This window comes from Lytechinus variegatus, chromosome 12 (assembly GCF_018143015.1).
Source record: "Lytechinus variegatus isolate NC3 chromosome 12, Lvar_3.0, whole genome shotgun sequence".
Taxonomy (NCBI): Eukaryota; Metazoa; Echinodermata; class Echinoidea; order Temnopleuroida; family Toxopneustidae; genus Lytechinus; species Lytechinus variegatus.
The window spans coordinates 6,272,953-6,298,912 of NC_054751.1; the positions used below are offsets into that span (position 1 = coordinate 6,272,953).

Genomic DNA, 25,960 nt, shown 5'->3' on the forward strand with positions numbered 1-25,960 from the left:
CACACGCAAAGATCAGATTTTCGATAGACCTTTTCCTCCTTTTCTTTGCCCGGATGATCCCCTCCCTGCCCCGGTCCTCCCATATGTGCACTATTTTTTTTCCAGAATCCAGTGGATAAACTTTTAAGTAAAACGGCCATTTAGATTTGCTTGACGGTGAAATACTTTAACCCACCTGCATTTTTGTACTGGTCAGTGGTTTGTTTCGTGAGTCAAATAGTTTGTTTAGTGTTTATTGTTGAATGTTAGTTTGTTTTTCTGTTCGTAGCACTGCATGCCATGGAACCTCGGCCTTTTGAACCGCCTCGGCCTCGTGGACCCGCGGCCTCGTGCAAACTGACTCGGCCTCATGGGAAGACCCCTATTAAAAATATAGATTTTCAGATTAAATTTTCACTGAGATCAAAATATTCGCTCAATTGCCCTCGACTTTTACCCCATATACGACAGGCTAACCCGCACACATGTTTGAAGCCATTTTCAATAGGCTTTTGCAGTCCATCGAGTGTTTTTCCATGGAGTGTGGAGAGATTGCAGGTTGAAGATAGATAGATAGATAGAGAGAGAGAGAGAGAGAGAGAGATAGATAGATGGATGGATGGATGGATGGATGGATGGATGGATGGATGGATGGATGGATAGATAGATAGATAGATAGATAGATAGATAGATAGATAGATAGATAGAGAGAGAGAGAGAGAGAGAGAGAGATAGAGAGATAGATAGATGGATGGATGGATGGACGGATGGATGGATAGATAGATAGATAGTTTAGATAGATCATGACAGACAGATAGATAGATAGATAGTAGATGAGGTCACAATAATTTATTTGCTCGCCTTCTTCCTTTTTCTGACATTTTTTTTGGCAATGAGTTGCCCCCTTGTGCCTTGTCTGGCCCCATTTAAGTATTTGTCTTTTTTACGCTTCTGATGATAGGCAGATGATAGGCAAACTTAACATCGTAAGCGAGAACCTCCCGGAGAACCTGAAGACCGCTGGACATACATGTTGTAATTATAAACAAAATAATGTTATCATTAATATAGTTTAATCTGCTACATAATTATATTTGGAACCGGGAACATGGAACTTATACTCGTGACGTCACAAAGTTTCTAAACTATATAGAAAGAAAAAAAAAATATGTTAGAGATGGGTTTTCGACACCGCGAACTTGTTTTCTTTAACACACTTGACGGCAGTTTATATAGACTTTCATTTTGATTTATTTTTAGACCCTTTATCCGTTCCTTTTCTTTATGACTGCCGTTGGAATGCATCGAAGTTGCAAAGAGCCTATAAATATTTTTTTTGTCTTTGTTGGCGAAAGGAATTGGTTTCATCCAATAATGAAAAATTACGAGATTCAAACCAAATTGTTGGTCATCATTATCAGGACGGTGCCATGGCCGATGATCTAGGCGGCTAGCTATACATGGAAAGTCCGGGGTTCGATATCCCCACGGTATACCTATGCTAGTGAGCAAGGCATTTAATCTAATGCTCTTTTATCCTGCTTTCAAATAAATGGAAATGCTATATGTATTATTGGTAACTAAGTGTGCACTTGTTTAAAAATATGAAAATAAAGAAATAAAAATCTCGATCGATCATCATGATCATCATCTTCTACTCCCTCCTTTGATTAAACTTTAAGGAAATGATTCATAAACATCAAATATTCTTAACGGATATTATTGGGATGCTAATATGCTTCCGTAATTGACCCCCTCCCCCGTCGACAATCATAATTACATTCTACCGCAATCACCACCCCCCTCCCTCAAAAAAAAAGAAAAGGAAAAAAAGTTTACGATCACATGATGCATATCACGTGATGTCCTATCGTCAAAAGTGCTAGCAGCTGTTGAGAAACTGACGTTCCAGAATATAAGTTCCAGTTGGAATCATGGATCTCGTGAACTTTTTCTTTGCTTTCATATTATCAATCAGTACACCATCCCTTTGTTTGGGATCAATAAGTTCATTACGACTTTGTGTCGTTGAAAATATGGTGGGAACCAATCGAGGGATGCTTGCTTTCCGAACTGTTGTTTCTAACCCGGTGTCTGTGCAGGTGAGCTACGGGAATTCAGAGTCTTCCTCAGCCCGATGGAGCCCGTGGAATACACTTGGCGCGCCGCTGGCAAGCCCTCCGCTGTCCAATCCGGTGTGTGTACATAAGGAACTGAATCAAACTCAGGTGCGTCTATTTGTTATTCTTTTTAGTATTCCTGAGAGGCTGAGACTGACAGTAACACATTGAGATATATATCTACATTGATACACAAAATTTAAAGGAATGAATTCAATAACTAAGAAAACAAAATTCATATTCAGAATTTTCTTCATTGAGTCTTGAGTCTGAGACTCTTGATTGAGAGTTGTCAATAATTTCAATGAATGAAGATAATTTTAATCTAGGATCCAGATGATGATGATGATAATGATGATGATGATGGTGGTTGTGGTGTGGTGGTGGTGAGGATGATGATGGTGTCATGGTGATGATAATGATAATGATGATCATGATGATGATCATGATGATGGTAGGGATGGTGATGATGATGATGGTGGTGGTGGTGGTGGTGGTGGTGGTAGTGGTAGTAGTGGCGGTTGTTGTGGTGTGGTGGTGGTGAAGATGATGATGGTGATGTGGTAATGATGATGATGATGATTATAAGTAAAGGAGAAGAAATGAAAAGATCTGAAGATTTCTGATAAGAGAGGGAAAGAATGCGGTCCAAGAGGATACATGCCTTTCATTGCTTTGGTTTTCACTCTATTCTACGATTTCTAGGTTATGTTCATGTCTATTTTCAGTTCTTATCAATTGTTTCCACCTTTAATTTTTGCATGGCAATCAATGTTGCATGTAAAACAAGAATAGCCAGGGCAGGGAGTTCTCCCTGGATAGCGTATCCAGATCCAGGTCCATTAATCGGAGGACATTAAAAGTGGGTCAGAATAAAATTCTAAAAGGGAACTGATTTTAACTTTTTTAAAGACCCATTTTTTTTACCCAGAACTGGACATTGTACATTTTTAGGACATTCAAGGGGGCTTTCCCCCCCCCCCCCCCTCCTTCATCCGGGAGAAACCACAAAATGATATTTTTCTGTCACATTCATTTGATTAAACAGATCTTTGTGCAAGCCTCCAACGGACAGGTGTATAGTGCAGTGCAAGATGCCGGGTCATTCTTAAAGTTTTCTGCCTGGAAGAAGGTCGGTTCAAACACAATCCCAGTCACTCCATCAAAGCGATCTGTTCTTGTCGATTCCGTATCGGCACACTGGTATGGCAAGGAGCTGATGGTGTTCGCTCGTTCAATCAGCTCCAACGAATCACAGTTATATTGGTGTAAAGGTATTTTCACTGATAAATGTTTTTTTCTGTTATGCCCTGAATGAACCTAATGCAATATGCACTTAATGACTTTTTTTTTTTTTGGACCCTCATTGCAAACTCTCTCGTATGAATTTGCAAACTATGAGATTTTGTTTTTCAAGCAACTGAAATTAATGTAGGCCTTGTATTTTTACTCTTGTAACATTGCTTTTAGAGGTGTCAATGTTTTTCCCCATTATATTCTAGGCCTCTTGTCTTGACTCATGTACAAAATATTTTGAAAAATCCTTAATTGAGGATTTTAAAAGATATATTGTTACTTGTCATGAGGTACTCTTAGTTTCCATGATGAAACTTAGTGAAATTTTAATGAGAGTAATTTATCATCTCCACTGCAAAGAAAAGGAATAGTGAAAGAGTTGAATAAAAGTTACAGTACATACGATACATATAGCTCTAGAAGCACTTGTTATGGAGAACTACATGTAAGCCCACCAACAGAAAGAGAGTAAATAAATCTCTTACTTTCCCTTTCTGTCTGTTGTAAGGTAATTCTTGTCATAACTTATGCAGCATGTCATATATCACTAAATGTTTCTATCACCATATTATAACCTTGACAAAGGCGCACAAGGATTCAAAAGGATCCAAATGGGGGGCACATTTTTTGGAAGAAAATTTTGACAAGCAAAAAAAAAGGTTTTCAACCAAAAATTAAGGACATTTCATACCCGAAAAAATTTGACAAGAAAAAAAAAACCTTCAATTTCAAAAGGGGGGCACATCTCTATTTTAATGGCATTTTTACATTACAAATTATAACTTTGCTTCTTAAAAGGGTGGGGCAAGGGCCGGCTGTCCCCCCCCCCCCCCCCCCCCCCCCCCCGGATTCTGACCCTCGTGGCAAACTCTCTTTAAATACTTCCAAATTATGAGATTTTGTTTTTTTCAAGCAGCTGCAATTAATGTAGGCCTTGTATTTTTACTCTTGTAACATTGCTTTTAGCAGTGTTAATTAAGTCAGTGTTTTCCCACAATTTTCTAGGCCTCTTGTCTCGACTCATGTACAAAATATTTTGAAAAATCGAGGATTTTAAAAGATATATTGTAGATGATTGTTACTTGTCATGAGGTGCTCTTAGTTTCCATGATGAAACTTAGTGAAATTTAAATGAGAGAAATTTATCATCCTTACTACAAAGAAAAGGAGTAGTGGAAGAGTTGAATAAAAATTACAGTACATGTATACGATACATATAGCTCTAGAAGCACTTGTGAAGAACTACATGTAAGCCGACCAACAGAAAGAGAGTAAATAAATCTCTTACTTTCCATTTCTGTCTATTGTAAGGTAATTCTTGTCATAACTTTATTCGTATATATATATTTTTGAGAGCTGTTCTCCTTTTAAAATCTATGATTTTATTTTTACGGCATTTACTATACCTTTTATGATTTTATATATATATATATATACACATATATATATATATATATATATATATATATATATATATGTATGCAGGATGTCATGTATCACTAAATGTTTCTATAGCTACACTATTTTACAACAGGGCGTTGTGGCGTGCGCCTGTAATGCAAGCTGTGGGGGAAGTTACAAATTGATGCAGAGGTTCGAGCCCTGGTCACGTCTTTTGGATGGTGACGTTAAAGGTCGGTCCCAGACGTAAATAATCATATCTGATTGATACACGTCTGACAAAACTCACGTCTGACAAAACACACACACACACACTACATTATAACCTTGACAAAGGCACACAAGGATTCAAGAACTCAATCCTTTGGTCTGTGTGTGTATATATCCTCATTGCGATAATGATGATTATTCTCAATCTCAACTCTTCTAGGTAATGCAACCAGCTTTGGTCAGTGGAATCGTCTCGGCGGTGGTAGCGCCATCCTGGGTTCAGACATGACCATCATAAAGAACCCTTACAGCACCAAGTACGAAGCTTTCATGATATCCTCCAATGGCGAGATGCACAGGACATGGCAACATGATGCCAAGAGCTTCGCAGACTGGACAGCAATGGACTGTAAGACATTTCTCCTTTAAAGGGGTACTTCAGGCAGAAATTGATTATTTCTCTTAATAAAGAGAAAAATTTACCAACCAAAATGCTGAAAAACCCATCAAAATCTGAAAATAGATAATGAAGTTAGTCAAGTTTAGTCTGTACCAATTAGGCCTGAGTCGAAACGGTTCCCCGACCGGGCCCCGCCCGTCGCCCTAAAACCCGGTTTTACTTTTTCGGGTTTCGGGTTTTCCACATACAATAACTGCCCATAAAATCCTTTATCATTCCTCAGTGTTTTGATTTCAAACATTCTCCTACCTTCTCAAATCACTGTCATGTACTTTGTGACCAGTTAACCGCCTTTGTGCTCATGCGAAAGCAGCAAAACTTGTGAACTTCATGACCAGAAGACAGAAGTATGTCAACGTCAAATCAATTTGGAAGAGCCGCGCCGATCTACGGCCAGCTGTGCCAGCCTTGCCTACGCCACATCGCTGGCGCGCCTACCGTACCCACGCCTATATCTCTGGCCTGAGCACGCAGTTGCGCTGAAGCGGCAAGCGTGTGCGGCCGAAATGATCATTATCTAGAAATACATGTAGTTTCAAATCTAATGCGAATAATGGAAGAATTTATCATTCCATTTGACAATCAATTGCAATGACTTTTGAACTTGAAGGGCCCCACGTCTAAACAAATTTGGTTTTAGTTAAAATAGACTTATGATGTCCTATGGGAAGTTTTGTAATCATGCTTCTCGTCGAAAAAAATGGAATATGATACATGCAGCGGGCAGACATAATCCATATGTTTGGCGAGACAGAACAAGCGGAAGGCGTTCATGTTAATGTCTCCCCTTTGCATGATCGCACGTGCTCTGCTTGTTCAATCCAGGGACCTAACCTTTCTTTTTCGGTTTCTGGAGTGTGGTTTCGTTCTTGGGGCAATATTATGTAATGTGTTAGGTCATGTACTCTGTTATCATGTTTCGTTCAAATTCAGAAGCGTTTTGCCCTGGCTTATGAAATTCTTTATTTCCCTTCACTACTATTTCGATCCTATCCTAGGCCCTAGCTAGAAGTGCAACTCTGACACTACTTATTTTTCCAATGGCGATCGTATTCGTTTGATCATTTTGATGGTATTCATAAGTGGTTTTCAAAAAAATAATAAAATTTACTAGACAACTAGTATATTGTTAATAAATGAGTTTTGACTTTTGAATAATGGCAAATTGGCAATGATTAATGAAAATGACGAATATGATGATGATAATAATGATAAGATAATGATGATGAATGATGGTGGCAGCGGTGGTAGCGATGATGATGTTATCAACTGAATCATGGTTGCAATGATGATGGTGGTCACTGCCTGAATGGTGAAATTGGTGATGATGATCATGAATTGTGATTTTGGAGATGGCCATGCGTGGAAAGTGATGATGACTGTGATGAGAAATGAGAATGATGATGATGTTGCAAAAATAAAATCAAGAGCTACATGTGGTTTGGAGTTTGGACAAAGACAGTCATTTCCATGACGGGAAGGCAAAAGTTGAACATGAGGTGCATGGCTGTTAAATCAAAGGGCAGACATAATCCCATTCCATTGTTTATGTTGTGCGCAAAAAAACTCTCTTTCGTCCATGTGGTTTTTTCGGGCCTTTTTGGCACATCCCGCCCCGCCCGCCCCCCTCTTTCTCCTCTCCCTTTTCCTCTCCCCGCTCTCTTGCACTCCGCTCATTGCACTGTGCGATATCCAGAATCATGACTGGGCGAGTTTAATTTGAGGTAGGTGTGTTTGCTAGCACATGCGTAGATCTTTCTCCTTGTTCGAGTTTATTGGGATTATGCATAACCAAGATCGTCGATATCGCGTCGGAAGCAGGCATTGCCAGGCAAGATCGAACATGACAAGAAAAATGTAAGCTGCTGTGATGTTTTTTTTGTGTGTGATTTAATATTTCATATTCAAAAATAGGAATAGTTGAATTTTGCTTAACTTTTTTTAAAAGTTAAATCTTGTCCGAATCATCGCTTTCTCGGCGCTTGCTTCCCTTGCGTATCATCGGTTCTCATAGTCATACAGCCTTTACAGGCAGCGCCATGCGCCTCAATGGCATAAAAATAACAGCAGTCAAATTTTCTAAGAAATATGATTTTAATTTTTCGGGTACCCGGTCCCCGCCCGTTTTTTCCCACTCAAACCCGGTTTGAGGAAAACCCGTGATGACTCAGGCCTAGTACCAATATTTAGTTAATACGGTTTATGCAAGCCCTCATGAATATATCTTTTGTTCTTACAAGAAATTATGATAATTTTGTATTTGCATACATCATACTTCTATGTATATCTCTCTATCCAACTATATCTGTCTATGATCTATCTTATAACTTCCTTGAAATTTTCTTTTTAATTACTGTTTTATTATCAAATTTATTTTTCAGTTGCGCCCACATTCTCCACCATTTCAAGACCATCTGCTGAGGTGATGGGCTACAGCATCTTCAATGGCAAACTAATGGTCGGAGGGGTAGGCAAGGATAATTACATCCATAGATGCTCTCAAACTACCTGTGACGGAGTGGACAATCCCTGGGGCTACTGTACGTGGGGATACTGGTACAAAACTGGAGGGAAGATCCCATTCACCCAAGGGGTGAATAACAATTTTGCCATGAGCAGGAATGTACACTTTGGTGTTGAGTTGTTTGGAGTTCAAGAGGAAAGTGGACAGTGAGTATTGAGTTCCCTTTTAATTTAACTGTATTTAAAATAACATAATTTTGCAGTGACTGTACTAACCAGGAAGAAAATGTAGAGTACCAGGGTTCTGTGTGGAAAATTTCAGACCCATTTAAAATAGGACTTATGAGTGAGGTAACTTTTCCTTTATGATCACTTCTTTGATTTGAAGTTAACAGTTAAGATTTCTGAACATCATCAATACTGCTTGAAGGGTAAAAAGTTTGTGTAAACAAAGTTGAAAAAGAAAAAGAAATAAAAGAAAAGTTCCCACTGACCCCTCAAAACTAATTAATTGTCTTTGGTAATGACTCTTTGAACAGGGCACTTTGTTTTCTGTTTTATTCCATGATTATATTACTATATTTAGGTACATATCACTAAATGAAAATGAAAACTTTTTTAAAGCGAATCCTAAATTACAGAAGGTCAAACCATTGTGTTTGCTTGTTATCAAAAGTTGTAAATAATGATAAGCCAGTCACACAATTTTGACCTTGACTGTGGGCAAACTTTAAGTTAGTTCATATATGGGGCTATTGTCTGAGATAAGTTATCTAAATAGGGTCATATAAACAATATTTCCACCAAAGTTACTTGTTGGCTCACTTTGCTTGGTGTTATCTCTCTATTTAATTTTGTGACCATGGTTGTTCCAAATTTGTTGAAAAGGGGCCCTTTTTTGTTTTAAATGAGAATGATCTGAAATATAGAATGAAATATAGAAATACATGTATTTTGACTGTACACATTTGACATTAATACCACTACCATTGCCAGATCAGAAATATATATAGCCTATAGATAGTAATTTGTAATAATATCTTCATTACTTGATGATTTGCTACTTTAATTGGTCAGGTTTAGTATTAAAGCTTAATGTACCAGCGTAAATTATGGATTTGGCGTGTGATTCAACACCAAACTTTTAGGCATTGAGAACTAGAGCCTATTGAAGGGGTTTGACGAATATATTGCATTCTACCGAAAAAAAACCCCATATTTTTCACCAAAATTCATGGAAGGAACGTGATGTCTATTCACACACATGACTTTTCATGCATACAGAGGAATAATCAGGTCACAAGTATTTGTAAATCTGTCCGCTGTCAATTGCGCAACATTGGTTTCATTCGAAAATATTTAACTCGTTCTGCAACAGAGAAACTTGTGCACTCACTCATTTCCTCACGTCTTGATTTCGGTATTCTCTTTAATATACCTATAAAACTCTTAAATTACCCGACTTCAAAAACTTCAGAATTCAGCAGCTCACACTGTTTCTGTCTCAAATAAAGATGATCACATCACTCCTGTTCTTAAAGACCTCCATTGGTTGCCCATAAAGGATCGCACAGTTTTCAAAATTCTACTTTTGGTTCATCATATCATCAATGGATCTGCACTCAATTACAAGTCTCTTATACACCACTATCAACCTGCACGCACTCTGCGATCATCCGAATCTAGTCTCTTGCAAATCCCACTATCTAAAAAATCCTGGGGCGATCGAGCCTTTGCTTATGCCGGACCAGCCCTGTGGAATTCATTACCACAGGAGCTGAAGAACTAAAACTCTGCAACATCCTCTAAGGGCAACCTAAAATTGCATTTGTTCACCAGCATTCCTTATTTTTTATTTACCCTTTTTTGTACTTCTCTTAGTTCTCTTTACTTTTATGTTTTGCTCTCTTCTATTGTGCCTTGGGCATTTAATACAAATTGGAAAAGATGCTATATAAATCATATGTATTATTGATTTTAGCAGGATATATTCACCATTATCTATTTAGAGCCTTTTAGTGTCTGCATCAATTTTATGGACCCCTACAAAAACAGCATGTGCTGATAGGGTGTTCCATCCCACAAGTGGTAGATAAATAAATAAAAATAAATACCTACATATATGCAGTATCATAGCATATCCCTAAAAAGGATCGAAATCCGACGAATGTCCCATAGGCTCCTGTACAAAATTCGCCTCTATGAGACCATATCCAACAGTCTAGCATGCATGTCAGAATTCATGAAATAACAATGAAAGCAAATTGATGTCGCATGTCAATGACAAAATTGATCCTACAATGTAATGAAGTGATGACTTTCTCAATCAAATTTCTTCCTCTTTTTTTTTTGAGGGGGGAGAGAGATAATGATAATTATATTGGATGGCTTTGGTGATAATGGAGGGCGCTCGTCAAGATCACGATTGAGACACGTCTTCCCAAGAACTGGAAGCTGATTTGCTATTTTTGAACAGTTAGAAAGTGGTGAGTGAAAATTTTTGAGAGACAGTATTACTAAGCTAATAGAATATTATCGAACAGAACAATTCTGCCCGAATATCGACAAGCAGTTTTCAAGAGAAACATGTATCAAAGCGGCAGCTCGACTCCACCTCTCGAGCCTGGCGCCACGTATGCAGGCGCCGCGAAATCAGCGGCCCGAGACTCCGGTATCATAGGTGTGAATGATGGTGGTAGTGTGATCAAGCCCGTATTTCTAAAGAACAGAGATGTACCCATAGACGGAAAGCCGCTTTTACATGAAGAATTGTATATAGCCCTTCATAAACACCTAGGTTCTACTAAGAACTTAAAAGGTCTACAGAGGATTGGGGGACTCTGGAGGATCTATTTTGATGACAGAACCGATAGGATTGCTCTTATTTCTACAGGACTTAGCATTAGAGGTGTGTCAGCCCCCATATATGACACAAACCCTTTCTTGAGCCACCATGATTCCACCACATCAGTAAAAGTAATTGTGAAAGACATCCCACTGTCAGTGAGAGATGATGTGATCGTAAATGAAATTGAGAAACAAAAATGTAAAGTCAAAAGCAAAGTACAGAGAATGAAACTAAGAGTGAATGGCCTTCTGACCGACTGTTACACAGGAGATAGAATGTTGTTCATCACACCCCCAATGAAGCCCCTCCCGAGAGTCTTGAATATGGAAAACTTCAAAGCCCGAATCTACCATGAGGGCCAAGACAAGAGCCCCACCCTGTGCTCAAAATGTTTAGCTCAGGGGCATCATACATCAACGTGCACAAAATAAGTGGTGTGCAGAAAGTGTTCGAAGGCTTGTCATAAAGCATATGAATGCAAGCAACAAACCGGTGGCGATGAGATTCCAAGTATGCGTGAAGCCCAAATGTCTGACAGGTGCGACGGGAAGCCACGAGCACAACCTGTACAGAAGACGCGCGACACGTCGATGGATTCCAATGCAGATGACTCAGCTCGCGATTTAATTTCTGATCATATCCAGAGCAACAGATCATTACGTAACAGTAAAGAAGCACCAAAATCGCAAGCAAAGATCACGCAGTTTATTTCAGCGGAACGGGCGAGCGATCGCGAAAATGCTTCTCAGAGAGATTCGGAGAGTGATGGTGACTCAGAGAGTGATAGTGAAGAAGCCAACACACTTGAAGTTGAAGAAGAGTACTCTGATATGTCGGCAGATTCACCGAAACTCCCTGAAGATGGGAAGAAGTTCGCCAGTGCTAAACGTAAACAAAAAAACAAAAGCAAAGCTGCAAAAAAGAAATAGACAGTATTTACTGCCTGCTTCTAATCAGTGCAAAGTGTATATAGTGTAAATAGATATATGACCGGAATAAAAAACAAATGCTGCAACTTGGTTAGTTTGAATGTTAGAGGTATCAGAAACAAAGAGAAAAGAGACGCCATCCTTTCATGGAGCAAGCAACAAAAAACGGATATACTGTTACTACAAGAAACTTATTGGACAGATGATATTTTGAAAATTATTCGAAACGAATGGAGGGGTCAATTTTTTTGTTGTAATGGGTCAAACCACGCTAGAGGAGTTGCCTTTCTTATATCAAACGATTTACCAATTGTTGTCAACAATATTATTCAGGGTCAAGAAGGACGGATGATTATGTTGAATGCTAAAATAAACAATTGTAATGTATGCATTGTAAATATTTATGCACCAACAGAAAAGAAACACAGAGATAGATTCTTTAAAAAATTATATGTATGGATAGAATCAAATAGACTTCCACATCACGATGTGATAATAGGGGGCGATTTTAACTCTACTCTTTGTCCAAACAAAGACGTGAAAAGAATCCCGAACGCTTATTATAAGACTCCACGAAATTTAAAGATTTTTATTAAGCGTCTCGATTTATGCGATATATGGAGGTATTTAAATCCTAAAAAACAACAGTTTCAAATATATATGACATATATATTTGATTTCAAAACCGTTGCCTAGCAACATTATTTTCCCTAGCAACCATATTCACTTTTCAATATTCTTTGATTTTTTACCAGATTAATTCATTTTATATATTTTTTTAAGTTTTTAATTTGTAAAAACTAATTAAAAAGGTGAATTTTGATGAAAAAGTGATAAAAGAGGAAGACTTGGATGTATAATGCATATATGATCATGAAAAGTTACATTATTGCTGAGTTTGATTAACCCCTGCATGTGACAGATATCACTAAAATATATGTTTGTGTGTATTTACGACTATACGCATCATTTAATGGATATTGTAATATATTGTTATAAATCAAACAGATACCCTACTGTGTCATGTTATCTGTTCTAATCTAAATAATTGAGTATTCACAGATTTTTCTGTTACCGATGGAAACCATTTTATGTTGCCTAGGAACAGTATTTTCCCTAGCAACCATCACTTTTTGGTGATATTTCAAGCCTGTAACCTCCCCAAAATTCCTGTTTTTGGTCCTCAAAATGCATCTTATACTATTCTAAGCATTTATTGTGGTGATGACAGTTAATTTCAGCCATCTGGCCAGGCAGTCAGCATATTGAGAGAAGGCATGGCTTTATACAGAAAACTTTTCCTTGGGGGTGGCAAGAAAGTCTCCAAGAAACAAAGCGAAGAAGCAAAGCGACTGAGTTTGGCAAGGGATGCTTTTTCATAGTAAATGGAAGGATATCATGCACACTTTTGTAAATTTTCAGTTAGATACCCTGTGTCAAGTTATCTGTTCTTAGCTAAATATTTCAGTATTCATAGAATTTTCTGTTACCTATGGAAACCATTGTGTTGCCTAGCAACAGCATTTTCCTTAGCAACCATCACTTTTTGGTGATATTTCAAGCCTGCAACCTCCCCAAATTCCCTTTTTTGGTCCTCAAAATGCATATTATACTATTCTGTGCATTTATTGTGGTGATGACAATTAATTTCAGCCATCTGGCCAGGCAGTCCACATATTGAGAGAGGGCATGGCTGTATACAGAAAACTTTTCCTTGGGGGTGGCAAGAAAGTCTCCAAGAAGCAAAGCGAGGAAGCAAAGCGACTGAGTTTGGCAAGGGATGCTTTTTCATAGTAAATGGAAGGATAACATGCACACTTTTGGTGAATTTTGTGTAGATACCCTGTGTTAGGTTATCTGTTCTAATCTAACTTATTCAATATTCATAGAATTTTCTGTTACCTATGGAAACCATTACGTTGCCTAGCACTAGTATTTACCTAGCAACCATCAATTTTTGGCGATATTTCATGCCTGCAACCTACCCAAATTTTCTTTTTTGGTCTTATACTAATGCATCTTATCACCCTATGGACAAAACCACCCCCAGTCTGTGAGGCTAAAGTTTTCCATGTGACCTAGCGAATCAAGAATGGTCTACAATGACGCCAAGGTAGGTTGGCTTGTTAACTCCTGACCCTCAGTTTTTGATCTGCTCTCTGTTCTTAAGGTGGAATACACTAAGTTTGAGTCTTTCTGGATCGGGACAGAGATGATTTATAGCACAGTATAGGAGTTAAACTTGCCAGATCATCACTGAGTCCGTTTTGGCACACTGAGGAGTGATTATTACTTTAGAGATTATTGTTCAATTCAATGTTTTTCTACTCCATTCAAGTATAGTGATACAAATTATGGCTCTAATTTAAATGTTCCAGCCTTATTATTTGAACAAATCATCATTACAAATGCAAATGCATTTGTATTGTTAGTATTAGTATGTTTTACCAACACTTTAGGGGTATCATCCCAATTACATCAGTTTCAGATATTTTCTCATACACATTCCTTATACCATGGATGTGTTTGAAGATTTACATTGATCTAAATCTCCCTGGAACGAACAGTAGCGTTAGTTTAAGCCCAACAATCATGACAATAGAGGAATGTGTACCCGTTTTCTAAAGCTTTACCCATGTCAACGTCCTTTACATATGTATGCATGTTGAGAGGAATCCTTGTCTTTTTTTCAGACATCTTTTTTTAACTGAGTATTTGAGGCATCAGTTTTTAACCATCGGAGTCACTGACACTATCGCTGTAACAGAAAATACCCTAAGGACAACATCAAAGACTACGTAAGCTGATATGCCTGCTCTCTATATTCCGGGACTTTTATTGTATGCCCCACCCTGGTTGTCTCTATTCAGCAGATGTGTTAAAACCTCATGACATATTACATAATGACATTTAGACATAGAAAACATCTCCCACTTTAGTAAGCCTTTCTATCCTTACTGGTTTTCTTGTCCTTTTCTTGGCCTGATCAGGAATGATAGCTCAGTCGATAGAGCGGGGGTTTCGGATTCCGGTGAGCTGGATTTGATTCCCAAATCCTCATTATATCCTCATTACCAGGAATTGGAGAGGACATTAAGCTGTCGGTCCTCTGGTTGTTTGCTTTCTTAGCAATCAGGTAAAAAAAAAACGCCATATTATAAGGCTTAAGATCCCAAGTTTCCATACTTTCATCTTTCTGATTTCTTGACAGTTATCAGATTAAAAGTGACGTCATAAGTTCCCTGTGATTAAACTTCTGACACTTATTAATAGTATTAAAGTTTCAACAGAAACTTGTCGAACTCACAGATTTGGCATCTTTTGGCTACAGCCTCAACACAGACACAACCTTGGAAGATGGACATGCATGGGTGATTATGTATTATTTGACAAGAGAGATCCATTTGTTAACCATTCCATATTCACTCGAAGAAAGTGATCTGAATATGCAGCCAAAAGCCTTAGCCAATGACTTTAATTGAGTACTAGTATAGGAGGTCCCTGAAATAGAAAAAATATCTGTACAAGCCTAAAGTAAAGACCCACTTTATGATCAAAGCTTTAATCAGGGACTGTGCCTGAAGAGTAGTGTTGTCCATTTTATTATATCATCAATGCTATACCTACTGTAGCAAACTAATAAAATGCTATGTACCCAGCAGCGATGAATCATCCAAACCATGTTATTCCTTTTTTATCTGCAAATCATTTAAATTTCTCTTTGAAGCTGCTCTTTCTTAAATGATAAAGTTTGAATACCATTCTCATATTAAGAATTGGTAGACGATATACGTACAAGGATAAATTATTATTTTTTGGGGGGATAGGAGAAATGAAGCGGTGTCCTTCAATTTACCTTTGCCAGTATGCATGTAGGTATATTATTGAACAAATGGTACTGTACAATTAAAAGTGGATTATTTTCCTCAAGATATATTAAGGGAAAAATATATCGTTGCTAAGGTAAATAGTGTTGCTAGGCAATGAAATTGTGTCAGTACATAATGGTAAACTTCGGAATGTTGTTTGCCTATCGATAACAAACTATCATATGTTAATTTTCTCAATATTTTTACATTAAGGCACAACTTCATCAACACATTTGGCCGAGATGAAGAGTGGTAACATAGCCGTTGCTAGGGAATATTGTTTCTGGGCAACACATTTGACTCCATGGAAGCTATAAAATAGTCAGTTTGTTGAATGATTACTGCAAACGAGGTTATAGACATTATAATAATTGTGTTAGTAGGCCTATTATTTCTCATAATTGATTGTTTTTCCACAGATTTGTCCAGGGAAAAGAGGGTTAACATAGTCGTTGCTATGGAAAATAGTCGTTGCTAGGCAACAAATTGGTATCCATGGGTAATGTAAAATGGTCATTTTGTTGTTGTTCTATTGAAGACAATATAATTGATCAGGTATTTTAAACTCAATCAACTTTTTCACCACAAAATAGTATAAAGTATGTGACTTGTACGCACGTGTATCAATGTAGTCAAACTGAACAATAACAATACAATAACTGAACAAAACTGGCAATTTGTACGATGTGAAGGGGTATGTCAGGTAGAGCTTAGCGAATTTATTTGAGGTTCGCAATAGCTAAAATGGGGGTTTTCAGTTCTTTTTATTATTTTCCAATAATACTTTATATAATTTCATTGGAGTAACTTATTTGGTTTAATTCAACCTAGTTAAAAAGTTAAAAGTTAGGTTTGAAATAGAAAAATAAGTGGTTTACTTAAGGAGCTAAATGGTTGCTAAGGAAAGTTATGTTGCTAGGCAACAATTTCTGAGAAAATGGTCATAAAATTCATGCTAAGTTGTTTTTCAGTAATTCTTCTTACAATATATAGTAGATCTAGCCTTTGAAAATAAGAAAAAATACCTGATAATCTAAATTAATAAGTAAAAAATCAATATTCATGATAGATATTCCAGAAGTATCTAAAATGGGCGTGGCTTATTCAAGGCTAGTTTCCATGGTGATGCTACACATTACGACATTTTTTATGCCCAATTCCGAAAAATTCAGAAAATTTCCTTTAATTTGATCGATTTTGCTTTGATCCAGCCGGGGGGATTAAAGTCAAGAAATAAGGCACTTTTTGGCTTCTGGCCGCTCACCTACAATACTTTGTTGAAAAATTATCAAGAAAAAAGTATTGATGATATCATGTCTATTGCTTTCTGGAGCATATACAAAATGTTGATTCTGAGGAACGAAAAGGGAACAGATCAAAGGAAGAAAAGATTGTGGTTTACTTTTTTGAAGGAACTTAAAATACGAATTGATAACAATAATGCTCTTGTGAAAAAGGGAAAACGAAAAATGTACAATTTGCCTGAAACGTTGAAACTGTATTTGTAGAATGTTATATGGCTTTGTAACCGAATGTGAGATTTTTGTTGGAAAATAAATGCACCTGTTAAGGGTGAAAGAAAAAAAAAAATATTGGATGGCTTTATTTGTATTTCATGGGATACCAGAAATACTTGTTAGGGCCTATATTCCACTCATCTGTGATTCGTGGAATATTTGCCCAAATTCTTGGAATATTTCTGCTATTCCATTCTGAGCCATCCAATAAATTACTGTTGTTTCCCGTTAAGAACTCATTGATAATTTTTTTTCTGTGATACCCACCCCCATTTGGCAGGTTATGGCAGGCATGGCAGCTGGACAGAGATGCGTCCTGGAATACCTGGAGTAAGGTCCCGCAGGACCTAGCGAGGGCAGCCTTTACCAACAACCCATACATCACCGTCAACAAGGGAGGCTGGTGGATGGCTTACGGACTTAACGCCACTGACCAGGTACATGTAGCCAATAAATTGGACGCGACTACATTTGTCTGTTTATTTGTTTATCCTTTTATCTCTCTATCAGACCTGCCAACCAGTACGTTTTTGCAACCAAAATACAGCAGTACGTTTTTTTTAAATAGGTTTTTGTAAAAAAAAATTTTTTTTTTTTACAATATCATAATATATAATTGAGAAAATTAATCTCTATATGTCTCTATTTCATAAAACTTACACAAATATAGTTATTAGATCAATGTAATTTCAGGTAACCTGTTTCTATTTTTTCAATCATTGTTAAAACCAGGGTGAGATATACACATGTTTCAATGTTTTGTGTTTTTAGCTCATCCGGCCCGAAGGGCAAGATGAGCTAATGCTGTGGCGTGGCGTTGATCGTCTGTCGTCCATCCACAATTTCAAAATGCTACTACTTCGCCATTTGAAGTCCGATTTCAATTCTGTTTGCTTTATATAATAGCACTAGGTGGGGAATTCAAAACTTGTACACAGAATTTTGAAATTCATTAAATATGCTAATTTATCCGCATTTTTCAAAATTCACAAAAATGCTTCTTCTCTTCTTTTATTTGTTGACCAATTTTGATTTTTTTGCTTCCATCTGGTAGAGCTTCATGAGGTTCACCAAACTTCTACACAGAATTTTGACATTTGGACCAGAACAATTTTTATGCTAATTTATGCAAAATTAATTTGTGCAAATTTTGAAAAATTCACATAAAATGCTTCTTCTTCTTTATTTGTTGACCGAATTTGATTTTTTTTTTCTTCCATCAGGTAGAGCTTCATGAGGTTCACCAATCTTCTATACAGAATTTTCAAATTTTGACTAGAACAATTTTTATGCTAATTTATGTTAAATTAATTTATGCATATTTTTAAAGATTCACATAGAATGCTTCTTTTTCTTTATTTGTGGAACAATTTTTTTTTCTTCAACCTGTAGAGCTTCATGAGGTTCACCAATCTTCTACACAGAATTTTGAAATTTTGATTAGAACAATTTTTATGCTAATTTATGCAAAATTAGTTTATGCATATTTTGAAAAATTTACATAAAATGCTTCTTCTTTATTTGATGACCGATTTTGATTTTTTTCTTCCAACTGGAAGAGCTTCATGAGGTTCATCAATCTTCTACACAGAATTTTGAAATTTTGACTAGAACAATTTTTATGCTAATTTATGGGAAATTAATTTATGCATATTTTTAAAAATTCACATAAAATGCTTTTTCTTCTTTAATTGTTGATCGATTTTTACTTTTTTTCTTTTCTATTTTGTAGAACTTTATGAGGTTCACCAAACTTCTACACAGAATTACAAAAGAATTTTTTTTCTTCTTCATTTGTTGATCAATTTCAAATTTGTTTGCTTTAATAGCTCGAGGTGGTGATACAAAATTTCAACATAGAATTTTGAAACTCATTAAATATGCTAATTTTATTCATATATTTTCAAAATTCACAAAATTGATTATTTATTTGTTGATTGACTTTCGTTATTTTTGTTCCATCTGAGAGCTGCATTAGGTTCACCAAGGTTCTACACAGAGACTTTAAGAAACTTGACTAGATAAATATTAATACTTATTTCATATGAAATTTATTCATAGATCACAAAAAAATACTTCTATGTCATTTTCATCAATTTCAATTCTGTATCCTCAATTTATGTCACCAATATAATTCACTAAAGTGTCAACTGGGCTGAAATTAAAATTGTGTTAAATTTTGTTGCGAGACGCTGGATGAGCTCCACATCATTGATGTGCTAGTTTTTCATCTGCAAGAGCAGTGGGCATTTTAGCTTGCATGCAGCTTGAGCGCCGCGATGAGCGATCGCGCCACGCACTTTATTATGAAATACACCTTTTGGGGGGGAAAATACAGATTTTTTAATCACAGAATACAGTTTTTCATTCCCAGATGTTGGCAGGTCTGCTCTATATGTCCTTCTAAATACTTGTGCATGTACATGCGTGTATGTCTCAGGAACAGATCCAGGATTTTCCACAAGGGGGGGGGGGCATTTTTGTCTATGAAAACCATGACAAGCAACAAAAAACAAGGTCTTCAGTTACATATGCAAGAAATTTTTCCACCAAAGAATACTTTGTTATGGCTCTCTAAAGGGGGCCCGGGCCCGATGTGCCCCCAACCCCCGGATCCGCCACTTGTCTGTCTGTCTCTATCTATCTACCTATTTTATCTATCCATCCCTCTTTCTATCTATCAATCTCTCCGTCCATCCATTCATCCAATCTACCTAATTATCTACAATATTCATGATTATTTTATTAAGCATGATTACCCAGTGTTTACAGATGTAGTATCATCAATTCATTAACTATCTGTCTGTCGATCTAGCTATCTATCTTATCTATCTATCCCTCTCTCTATCTATCTTTCAATCTCTCCATCCATCCATTCATTCAATCTATCTAATTATCTATCTATCATTCCATGATTGTTTTATTTAGCATGATTCCCCAGTGTTAGACATATAGTATCATCAATTCATTAACAATGCATAATGGAATTTCATTCCAATTTAATAAATTCTGTTCTCCTCTGGGCTAAATTAAAGCACAGCCACTCATCATTATATCATTCATGGTGCCACTTTATTAGATATCATTATAATCAAAATGATTTATGCGATTGTCGTGACCATTACTGCTGCATTCATTTTGTGAATGGTGTTGCAAATGCTTTAGCCATCAGAATTAGCAAGGTTGTTTCCATTTTTGTTAGTGCTATTTCCAAGGGCAATGCAAGAAAAGAAGCAAAGTAGCTGAAGATATTCACCGAGGGAACCAGCTTCATCTAAGTTTAACTTGAAATCATCCAACGTAGTTTCTGAAGTTGTTACCAGTCACATCAATAGTGGGATTGCCAATGTTACTACCATTTGGTGTTACCATTGGTATTGTGGCGTAACGGGGCCCTGTCGGGGGTAGCATTCTGTCATCTCGCAGTCTCCAGAACCCGATCCACGCTTCTCACTTTTATATCTCTTTTGGGGCGGATTCGCTCACAAAAGACTATTGTGCAATGAGGTACACTCTCTCGCTTCTCTGAAATACACCAGATCACCCGCTCACTCACCCTAAATCATGCAAATGAAGCAACTTGGGAGATATTCAGTGTACAGTTCAACCTGATTTATTTGGAGCTTACATCTTACAACTGCACGCCACCGCAGCTCCCAGCGAACTGACGTACTTCTCCAATAATCGCAAAGCATATCACAACTAAGATATCGCCATCTACGATTAAACTATGAAATACATCTTAAAGGTATAACTCATTATGCTACAGTATCAACAGTACCTATCGCATTGCCAATTTGATAGTTTAATCCTCCCTGCAGGTCGTAGTGATGGAGCCAGCACGATCTCTCAACGTCACACCGGAGACTGTCGCCTGGGCCAAGAACCTGTCCGTTTCCTGGTCTGTGGCTGTGGACGAAGCCACCCACATGGACTGGGTGGCTATCTTTCCTTCTGGAGCAAACAATGATGAATATGTGGATTACAGGTAGATCTGTAGGTTCCTTTTTCTCAGGGATCCATTTCATATATTTTTCACATTTATACATGTATATTCTTAGTCAGTGCATGGGCCGTAAATACCAGTATTAAATAGGACACCCAATGCAGGGGTGTGAGAGTTCAGATTTTTATCTGATTCCAGGGTGTTTTTTTTTTTTTCAGCTTAATTTCAGCTTTTTGGGGATTTCCTCTGTACAAAAAGAATGGAAGCTCGTTCTATTTCAGACTTTTTCACCACTAAGCTTTTTTTCAGATCTTTTTATTTGTGACCACTCACACCCCTGCCAATGGTTATAACAAATTTATATGTGATTTAGAATAGAATTTTAAGGACAATCGCTCTAAAAATTTGTAGATGGACAATCTTGAGTAATTTGAAGAAAAGATGTTTAGAGTTGTCCTACGGGGGAGTTGTCCTCAGGGGGGTGATGTCTTTCATGTGAGTTGTCCTTGAAGGAGTTGACTGCTGTGGCAGTTATCCTCCAGGGGAGTTATCCTTTGGGGGAGCAGTCCTCTGGGGGAGCTGCCCTCTGGTGGAGCTGCCCCCCGGGGGAGCAGCCCTTTGAGAGTAGTAACTGTTTAAGTTGTCCTGCAGGGGAGCAGTCCTAGAACCGTTTCTGATAATGAGGATGTTGTGTTTTTATCTAGGTATGTTCAAGGAGGCCTCAATCCTGGTAAGAATTCAGTGAGAGCTGGAAGTGTATCAATGGCTTCATATCTACCCAATGGCTCGTATCAAGCCAGGTACCTTGTCAACAGGAAGTACGTCAGCATCATCGAAGAGTGTAAGTTACAGGGGTCCCATGACCTTTGCTCCGGCGACAATTGCTCCATTGGAACATCTACACGTTAAGCCAAACATAAAACCCAACCTCCAAAATTAAATAAACCCTAATCCTTATCTTTACACTGTTCTTAATCAAGAACTCTATTAAAAATCCTAACTCTAACCCTATGCCCTCTGAGACATTGAGACCGGAGCAATTGTCGCAGTGGCAGACGTCGTGTCACCAGTTACATGATTCTCATTCTTTTTTAAGGTTGTCATCACTGACACTTTCAGGGAAATGCTTTTTTTTTTCATTTGTTTACCAGATTTTTATATGAATTTCTAAATGTACATGTACTTTGATTTCCTATTAAATGGGTGGCCAAACATGGTAGTAAAATACAGGGACCGTGGAACGTTTTTGTGGGGGGGTTGACCATACAAAAACTCATCAGATGGTAATTTTTATGTTTTTGTACATGGTTATGAAAAAAAGTTGGGTCGTCTGCTTTCCTTAAAGTAAATGTGTGGAAGGAGATAAATAAGAGAAACAAAATGGCAAGAAATAGGACAGGGAATAACAAAGTTCTCCTTTTGGGGGGGGAAATTTAGGTGATTATGACTGAAATTACAGGATTTTTTTTTCTTTATTTCTAGATGTGACCTACTACAACGAATCCCATGAAAGTGAATTATTGCAGCTTTACCAGGGCGTGTTCACCGGACTGGGTGTGTTCAACAAAGGCATAGCAGAATGTGTCAATGATAGCCTTCTCACGGTGGACAAGTTTCAAGCGGCTTTCGATGCCTTTGAAAGTGCTGAGGTAATGACTAATCTGCAGGAACAGACTCTAATTCCTTTAATCAACTGATATGCAGACATCTTTAACCAATTTGGCCCAAAGTCACATAGTTCGTTTTGAAAGCTATCGGTTGAACGCATGATTTATGCAGATTTCCTGGATAAATTACACTTGTATATTGAAAGATGCCATTTCCTGATGAGCGCTTCTGTCATAGTACGGCAAATTAATTCCTGCTGCCATGGTTAAGCACGCTATGTTATTCATGAGCCCACTGTTTAGAAGAGTGGACTCATTATATAAGCGTAATTGATACAGGAAATCTGCATTAATCATGGGTTCAACCAATGTTTAACCAATGTTTTAAAACCGGGCCTTTGAATTTTGTAAGAATGAATTTGAAATTGTGACCATTCTGAGGTGTTGTTGTGATACAATTTTCCTTTTTTGTAACTTTATTGCACAATCCTATGGGGAATACCTTTACTTTCCTTTTTATGAACAAGATCATCCTTATTTTCCAGCTAAATGTGTTGGGAGTTCTGAATAAGTCTTGAAAGTATCATAACTCAAATTCTGATTTGTATGAAATTTCAAATCAGAAGTTATATCCATGTCAACTTATTTTAATTTTTTTAAAGATTGAAATGATAATTTGCAATTCACAATCTCAATTGCTGTTTCATTGTTTGCAAGTTCAGACCACTTCAGCATGTTACAAAAAAATAAAACATGGAGGGAATTGAGCCTTCAAACTCGATGATGATTTATGCGTACATCTGGTAAAAGGCCAGTCTACCCATCTTGAGTCAGAAGGGTAAACTGAAAAAATTGCAATGTTTGTAATTGAAATATGATGAAAACAACAGTATTCTATTGATGTCATGGGTTGTATGCATATTATTGAGTCAGACGTGTCTTGTGCTCACATTTCTTATGTTGCATCCAATGAATATCTGAATTACATTTTTTACATTCTTGGGTAGAAAATGTGAGTATTTGTAACTTCATGCAAGAAAATTTTGCCTCCGACAAAATTCTGCTAGGATCGAAAGCTTAGGCCCCTTTTGACTTGTTAAGAAAATACTCAGTCAAAAAATAAACTAATGACATTTTACTTGCTAATTGTCATACTGCCTCATTTACCATAACAATGCAGACTTTAGATATGCTTAAAAAAATTTATAGAGATCACAAGACCATCATATTTTTTTTACAACTGAAATTCTCAATATATTTTTCTATTGCTCGCTGAACTGGTACACATAGATTGGTGGCAGTACATTCATTGTGTTCTGAGTTGAGTTCCGCTGTAAGTAATGATGATTGAACTTTGCTTTGTACGAAAAAGGCTATTCTTACATGTAGGTGATTGTTGAACCTGCAGGTCTACGAAGGTCTGACACTCCTGGGAACAGCCTTACAAGACGTCGCCCTGACCCTGAGGCAATGCGAGGAGATCTACATCGCAGAGCAGCTGGAGAAGTTCATCAAGGACCTCGTGGAGTGCACAGAGACCGACTGCACCGACTTTGTCGTCGACGTCCTGGAGGAGATCGTCATCCTCTACGAGAACGAGTACGAAATCTACGGAGACATCAAGGGCGCCACCAACAGCTTCAACCTCCTTGAGGCATACCAGCAGGGAGGGCTGTGCATCGGACGGCTGGTCAAGGCATGTCTTGGGATAGTGCCATCGGGAATGGACGATGACAGGAGAAATGATGTGAGGAGAAACGGAAAACTCAGGTGGACTAAACTGGACAAGAGTATGAAGGTATCGGTAGTACATGTGTGAGGTTATGGTTTGATATGGCCAGAACAGATACATCTGGGTGCTTCTTACTTCTGGGGCAACGAGTACTTTGTAAAAGAAAAATATTGAGTCCCTGTTGCATGTAAAAATTGCTATTAGTAAGATAAATAATGTGGGAACTAATGGTGGACTAAAATTGGACAAGGGTTTGAAAGTATCGCTTGTGAATCTGTGAGGTTGTGGGTGCTTCGTACTGCTGGGGCAACAGATACTTTTTAAGAAATTGATATTCATACCCTGTTGCATGAAAATTGCTGTTGTTTTTTACCATCCAATGGTAATTAACATGGCAAAAATAACAATACTCAATAGCCGATGAAAGGATTCTGTGGAAGTTAATTTCAAAGTTACCGTCGAGATAATACATAATGATTTCTGCGCAATAGAGCATAATGTGATAATATTTAGATTTTTATGAGAATCACTTGTTTAGGCTTCCAGCATTCATATTTCAATGTCACATTGTCTCTATTTACATGATTCTTAAAGTCAGAATGAATTTGCACACAAATAGCATGAAAAAAGATAATCATGAAGTTTGATGGGAAAAAAGAAATCCATATACTACAGTAGGTTTTTGTTTGCTTTGTATTTTCTCAAGGCCAGTGCTTTATTTGGCTCCATCCTCATGTTGTCCCAGTTATGAATTGCCACCTGCCATCTAATTATTAATATTAACCATGTATGCTATATTACTTGTTATTATGTAATTTTGATCTAATTCTAAACACTGTGTACCACTAAATATTGAATGTTAGTGTAATATATTGTAGGTACCCATTGTATGGAATTATAAAACGGTCATAATGTGGCCAAAGCGAGAGAGTATGCAAGTCATTAATTCCATACAACAATCCGGCCATGTATTTGTGGATTCTGCAGTACTGTTTTTGCATAGTGATGTTTCTCTTCACCTTTTGCATGTGAAGGCCAAGGCAAGGATATTAATAATAATAGCATGGCCCGCTGGGAGAACAGTTTTTCAGAACTGAAGTGGCTACCCTGGGTAAATATGCCATTATTATTCTTATTATTATTAACCCTAAATAGACTGGGCTTTTTCGATGCCTAAGAAGACTGGGGGGGCTGATTCAGCCCTCCCCCCCTTATGATGTGGGCCGTCGACCACGCGATCGCGACGAAAATTGGCGCGCGCGTTACCCATGGCATTATCTACAAAACTATAATATCAAATTCTGCAAAAAATCTTATTGCTCATTAATTATGCTAATTTATGCATAAATCATAAGTTTGCTCTTATTAATAAAATAATGCCCCTAAAATGCTAATTTTTGTTTCACATACTCTAGATAGGCACCTGATCAAATTTATTTTAAATAATTTCAACATCACATTTATTGTCTTGTGTATTCTATTGTTTTCTAAATTTCTTATGTATTTCTGTGTTTTTTTACTTTTTGTTTTTTATTGTTTTTTCAATGGAAATTGTCTGGAATTTTATTTTGACCATTAAAAAG

General features: G+C 37.3%; 1 protein-coding gene across 1 annotated transcript; it reads left to right on the top strand.

Annotated features, from left to right (window-relative positions):
• Positions 1 to 1,881: 1,881 nt before the first annotated feature.
• On the top strand, positions 1,882 to 24,483 carry LOC121424910. Its single transcript, XM_041620794.1, has 9 exons — positions 1,882 to 2,207; positions 3,148 to 3,373; positions 5,227 to 5,415; positions 7,848 to 8,136; positions 17,373 to 17,529; positions 20,914 to 21,080; positions 21,743 to 21,879; positions 22,521 to 22,687; positions 24,054 to 24,483. The coding sequence occupies exons 1-9, from the start codon at positions 1,914 to 1,916 to the stop codon at positions 24,462 to 24,464; spliced, it is 2,037 nt and encodes a 678-aa protein (XP_041476728.1). The 5' UTR covers positions 1,882 to 1,913; the 3' UTR covers positions 24,465 to 24,483.
• The last annotated feature ends 1,477 nt before the right edge of the window (positions 24,484 to 25,960 follow it).

Bases quoted from the DNA above. Each gene is read 5' to 3' on its own strand.
- LOC121424910 (XM_041620794.1), top strand. From the start codon at position 1,914: ATGGATCTCGTGAACTTTTTCTTTGCTTTCATATTATCAATCAGTACA. The intron at 2,208-3,147 runs GTGCGTCTATTT...TTGATTAAACAG, and splicing joins AGGAACTGAATCAAACTCAG to ATCTTTGTGCAAGCCTCCAA. The intron at 17,530-20,913 runs GTACATGTAGCC...TCCTCCCTGCAG, and splicing joins GACTTAACGCCACTGACCAG to GTCGTAGTGATGGAGCCAGC.